The 6,143-nt window shown below is 48.1% G+C and overlaps 1 protein-coding gene across 1 annotated transcript in view; it reads left to right on the forward strand.

The window, feature by feature from the left end:
• KPNA6 (karyopherin subunit alpha 6) overlaps nucleotides 1–5,577 on the forward strand; it is a 56,061-nt gene extending 50,484 nt beyond the window's left edge. Inside the window, exon 14 of the mRNA XM_008694476.2 lies at nucleotides 301–5,577. Coding sequence (XP_008692698.1) covers nucleotides 301–488 — 188 coding nt within the window. The 3' untranslated portion in view covers nucleotides 489–5,577. The remainder of the gene's footprint in view (nucleotides 1–300) is intronic.
• Nucleotides 5,578–6,143: the final 566 nt, after the last annotated feature.

A 6,143-nucleotide genomic window follows, 5' to 3' on the forward strand; every position in this document is an offset into this window, starting at 1 on the left:
GTATATGTTTTCAGCTCAGTTTCTAGCAAGTTCCAGTAAGAGTGCTCATCACTCATCGAGCTTCAGAGAAGCTAATGATTTGCCAGGCCACACAGGTAGTTAAAAGCAGAATCAGAGCTAGAACTTCTGACTTACAACTGACATTTTGGTCTTTTTCGGGTCCAAGAGAGATCTGATCTTATTACTTACGTTGGTAAACACTAACATACCTCAGGGAAGGAAAAACAGGTAAATGTTTCATGGCCCCATAGAAGAGCAGTCACATTTTACTCTTGTCCCCTCTTCCTTTCTGCCACATAGGCTTGGATAAAATTGAGTTCCTCCAGAGCCATGAGAACCAGGAAATCTACCAGAAGGCCTTCGACCTCATTGAGCACTACTTCGGTGTAGAAGATGATGATAGCAGCCTGGCTCCCCAAGTGGATGAGACACAACAGCAGTTCATCTTCCAGCAGCCTGAGGCCCCCATGGAGGGCTTCCAGCTATAATGTCTGCCTCCGGGGAGGGGAGGGGATGGGAAGCACCACCAACCAGCGGAAAAGCAGCCCTCTGGTGGGCGGGAAACCAGCCCCCCCATCGTCAGCCACCACGCACCTCTGCTGCCCTGGAAACTGTGCTCTTGACCTGCTCCGCCCCCTTCCCTGGAGGGAGCACCCTCTGGACAGACAGAACCATCTGAGGCTCACATTTGGGTTTTGTGACAAGAAGGGGACGTGTTGGGTTTTTCTTCCTTACACTATATTTTGGCTGCACATATGTCTTTAACCCAGGAGCCCAGGGGTAGACAAAGGAGGACTGAGGTAATCAATTTTGCACCTTTTTAATTTTTTTTTTTTTCTTTAGTGGTGACTTCCTTCCCTTTTATCTTCCTTCATCCTTCCCAGTTCTCTGCCCTGATCTGTGTAACTCTTATCTTGGGTACTTGAGCAGATGGAATATTCCAGAGGTGGGGGGTGGGAGGGGAGGGGAGAAATTCAAAACAAAGTGTTCTTGCTCTGACAGAATATTAATCTTGTATGCTTGGATTGAGTTATTTAATTTTTTTTTTCTTTTGCACATTTTTCTTGTATTAAGATGGCTCTTTCCAAGAGCCATGAGTTCCTGGTTTTAGGAATCCCAGCTACCAGCATGGTCTGGGACTAGAGGCTGAGAGGGAGGTCACCATGAGACAAAGGCTCCTTCCTCCCTCTAACCCCTTCCCAGACCTCTTTAGTTTGGGAGATCTCCTTCCCTCCAGGGGCAAGTACACCAGTGGGAGTGGAGGGGAGGAGCACAGGCCTTCAGATGGGGCTTCTCATGTGTCGCTACTGATCCCATGTTTCCTACCCACCTTCCAATGGTGCGACCCAACTTCATTTGTTTACTTGAAAATTCCCCTCGGAGTTGAATGAACCTCTGAGGTAGCTGTATTTTCTCCGAAGCACGAGACAGGGGGCGATGGTCCTCCTCTCTCCTGAGGAGAAAGCCCTTGCTCTGGTGACCCATAAGTTGCAGAGGAGGTGGAGCGAGAGTGTCATGTATTGGGATAGCCAGGGATCCCTGCCTTCGGCCTTTCTTCTTCCTCTTCCTCTTCCTCTTCCTCTTCCATAGTTGGATCATGTATATTTTACTTCCAAAGGAGAGAATGTCAAAAAGTTCTGTATTTTTTTATATTCTATATATTAGGTAGGTCAATCTTAATTGGTCTCAAGAGGAAGAACTGTCTGTAATTTCTGTAAGTAGGATACTGTGAGGAAGACCAAAAAGAGAGGGGGAAGCTGCCTCGCTCAGGGAGCCTGAGCTTGGTCCTGTTCCTCTCTACTTAGGTTCTGGGCCACCACCTGGGACCAACCCTTAGCTCTGGAACCTTTATTTAGCAGGTCAGCCCGGTCTGATTATCCCAGTACCCGAAGGGAGCAAGGATGGCCCCAGGGCCTGGAGAAGTCTACCACTCTAGTCCTTATTGCTAAGCATCCTGCTTATATCAGGAAACCCAAAAAGCAGTCTACCTTCTCAGATTCAGTCTCAAAGCCCTGGCCACATAAGGTATCACACTTGCCTGCCTCTCCAGTGATCATAGAAACTTAGCAGCCTCGGGACTTTGTGAGACTTACTGGTATCTTTCCTGTTTGGGATCCTTGGACCTGGTTTGGGTTTTTCCCTTCCCTGTGACAGTTATAATCCTAATGCCTTTTCTCTTTGAGTAAAGCTAGTGTGATGCCTCAGTGGCTTGCCTACGCTTCGGTGGATTACATGACAGTAAAGCCCAGTTGTTGGGGAGAGGAGTGGAGAAAGTTGCTGGCTAAGTGTAGACCAACTGTGGAGCTGTGGGCACAGTTTGCCTTGCCCCTGCTTCCCCACTGTGGTCAGTCACGTGCCTGCGCCGAGCTGTAGTTGCCCTTCCCCAGAGACAGTGCCACTTACTCCCATTCCTGCACACCCCTTCTGGCTCAGGTGAAATCCCTACCCCTCTGCTTACAGATCTAAAGTTCAGGTGCTCACTGTCGGCCATTGGTCTTGACTTTGCCCTCTCCTAGTGTTGAGATCCAACTCCAGAACCATTTGCTGAAGAAGGTGGTGTGGGGCTTGCAGTTATCACCGAAAAGTCACACCAATGCTGTGCCACCTTAGTATGTCAGACCTTAGTACCCTGACCTTGTGTGTCAGATGCTATTCTTCAGCTTAGGAATGAATGACAACTACCAGCCCACAAGGAGGCAAGGGGCTGGACCTCTGTCACTTGGCCCACTGACTCCATTACAAAACTTTTCCCCTACAGTTAGAAAAGCCACCTGCCCCCACCCCCCATCCTTATCCAAAGGGCAAAGCACTTTAGTAGGACCTATTTTGTACATCTCAAGCAATAGTTGAGTCCCTGTCATTGGGGCCAGATTTTTATTGAGAGACATACACACCCTGCTTTTCCCAACTACTCTAAAATCTTGCACTTCAGATCTGGGGCCTATACCAGATGGAAGACTCTTTTTTGATCGTCTGGCTGCTGCTGGGAGCCAGTTTTCTCCAAGGACTTGAAAGGCTGAAGTCTCCCAGGGTGCAACATGAGGACAGATTTCTCATCAGATAAGGTGGCCTCTAGGAGCTTTCCTTTGGTGTCTTCCTCAGACCATATTTTCCCATTATTTCCTTCTACCCCTCTTTCAGTCAGCAGGTGGGGTTCTTCCAGCCCACAGGGGCAGTAACATCATCTTCAGTGTCTCCTCCTCTCCTTTGGTCCTCTTGGAAAGCAAAACATTTTTTCTGTAGCCCAGCCTTGACAGCCACTCTTAATGGGCAGCCCCCATCTGGACTTCAGACCCTGGCCTCAGTGAGGTCAAAGGCTGCTTTCCAGTAGATTCCTGAATGGATGTTGTAGGGGTGATGTAGGCTCCGCAGCCTGTTGTCTGGAATAGCCTGAAAAGACATGTTTTTGGAATCTTCATGTGCTGGCACATGGCTGGTGTATCCATTATAAGATCTCTGCTGGAGGTGGAGGTATCTAGGTGTGGATTAGGGGATAAGGAGCCTTTCTCTTAGCTGAAGTGTTCAAAGACTGTTGGGACAGTACCAGCCTATTCTTTATTGCCAGCCCCTCTGGTTATCCCACCCCCAGCATCTTCTGTAGTACTAACCAAGTCTCTGGTCTTACAAGTCTGCCTTCAATTCTGAGCTGTCCCCAGGTGACTGCCTGGCCTTGGCGTTGGCTGCCGCCGTCTGGTAGAGCCGCATGGATTCCACTTTTAGCTGGCCAGCCTGGTTACTTGGGGCAGTGCGGACATTTGGCCCTGCGGGGATCCCTGTGGTAGGCACTAGCTGCTCTTTGGCCAAGGCCTTCGTAAATGATTCAGTCATCCCCTTCTGAGGAGCAGGCATTGATGACCTCAGCTTTCGGGGACGCTTGCTCTCCCCCCCCCCTTACCTAGGACCCTTAGATCTACTTCCTCTACTCTTTGCCCTGGAAGCCACTTTCCAGGAGCCCTATTTTTTGGAGCTGAACTGCACAGATTACAGCTGCTACTGTACTTGGTCAAGGAAGAGTGAAAGAAGGCTCTCAGGCACACTTTTCTGTTTCTCTCAAGTCACACCAGACGGCAGAGTGAACTGGATTTCCATGTTCTCATGTCTACCTGTTTCCCTCTACACCCTAGAGCTACTTGTTTCTAGCAAACTAAAAGGGAAGGAGATGAACGCCTAACTACTTCCCTCCTCTTCTCCTTGCGACTCACTCAGCTTGGTATCCGTCACCTTGGATTCTTCAGTAGATTCATCTGTGAGCTCAGATTGTGGATTTTCAGTTGAAGGCAGGGAGCCGTAGGGAGGGTGGGCTGGCTGGAGGCCTCCCTGGCAGGCTGGGGAAAGGTGCGAGGCTCAGTGCACTGAACCATAGGAAGTACTCATAACCAGTAGCAACATCTTCTAGGTAGGACTGTCCTAGAAGTGAGTGAGTGTGAGACTGAGAAATTGCTCAGAGTAGGTTTCTTCCACAGCCGTTTAGGATTGCACATTCTAGACCAATCTTGTCCAGTATTTTTTTCTGTGTCTTAACTTTTGAAGTCTTTTGTTAAGCCAACAAGCTGAGAATTTGGCCCTGCGGGGATCCCTGTGGTAGGCACTAGCTGCTCTTTGGCCAAGGCCTTCGTAAATGATTCAGTCATCCCACTGTCTACCCCCTAGCCCCACCCCCACTTTAAGACCATGACAAGGGAAGAATTTGAAGTCAATACCAATCAAGTCTGTGAATTAAAGTTGTTATTTTTCCTCTGAGAGGGCATTTTGCATCAGGCCTGGGGTATGTGCAGAACCAAAACTGGGTGTGGGGGGCAACATTAAATTTTGGGCCCAGAACACCCAGGAAAAAGGTTTCTGTAGTGTGTCATAAAGGTCTCCAGTGGGTTTGGGCCTACCTTGCTATTTCTGGGCCAGCCTGACTGCTGATGTCCGTGGTTAGCATATACCTAAACCCCTTTCCTAACGCTAGCCCTACTCCCCCGTGTAGGTTAGATCTTCAGCTCCTGGGTTTGGGGAGAGAAAGCTCTGCCATGGCCTGGGGCCGGTGAAGGAAGTCAAAGCTCAGTTCTGAGACTGGCTGAGAACCTCCTGACTCAGGATGTCATTAAAGAGTCCACCTCTACCAGAACCCTCAGACTCTGGAGTCAGATATTGTCTCGCTTAGCCAGCTTCTGTGGGAACTGCCTTTGACCACTAAAGAAGCTAAGGAGGGGTCGGGGGTGGATACGAGGTCCCAGCCACCGAGGTCAGACTGGATGTCCTTCAAAAACAGCTTGGGTTCCCAGCTAAAGACCCCAGGAGGGTGAATTGAAACTTTTTCCTCGTTGGTTTATTCTTTCCAAATTTATTTGCTTTTAATTTTCTAAGAACTATAAACTCTGGCTATTTTCCATGTTCTCAGGGCCCCTGGGTAGACAGACAAAGCTTGATGATTTCAGAGCAGACATAGGCCAAGAAACCGTGGCATTGAGTGTGCTGAGTCCAGACAAATAATATTTATATACACATCCAAATTTGAAGAGAAAATGTATTTCTTTAGGTTTCAAACACTGTACTAGATATAAAGCAAAAATAAAAACCTGTTGCAAAGTTCTAAATCGTCTTCTTTTGAATCATCCTAAACTGGATTTTCTGGCAGTGAATGAAGTAAGGGTGTTTAAATGTGTGGCCTAACAGTGGAATTAGGATTGCAGCAGGCTGCTCCTGCTTATAAGAATTTTTTTTTAAAGATTTTGTTTATTCATTTGAGAGATTGAGAGTGCACGAGCTGGGGGAAGGGGCAGAAGCAGACTCCCCGATGAGCAGGGAGCTCGACACCTGGCCAGTCCCAGGACCCCAAGATCATAACCTGAGCCCATGACCTGAGCCGAAGGCAGATGCTTAACCAACGGAGCCACCGAGGCACCCCAAGTATTTCTTTTAAGTAGGCTCTACACCTAACACGGGGCTGAAACTCAAACAATCCTATGATCAAGACCTGAGCTGAGATCAAGAGTCAGACACTTAGCTGACTGAGCCACTCAGGAACCCTAAGAATTTTTTTTACTCAGCTTTATTGAAATATAATTGAGATACAGTAAATGGCACATATTTAAAATGTACAATTTGATAAGTTTTGACATACACACCCATGAAACCATCACCACAATCAAGATAGT

The sequence above is a fragment of the Ursus maritimus genome, unplaced genomic scaffold (genome assembly GCF_017311325.1).
Source record: "Ursus maritimus isolate PB19 unplaced genomic scaffold, ASM1731132v1 scaffold_32, whole genome shotgun sequence".
NCBI lineage: Eukaryota > Metazoa > Chordata > Mammalia > Carnivora > Ursidae > Ursus > Ursus maritimus.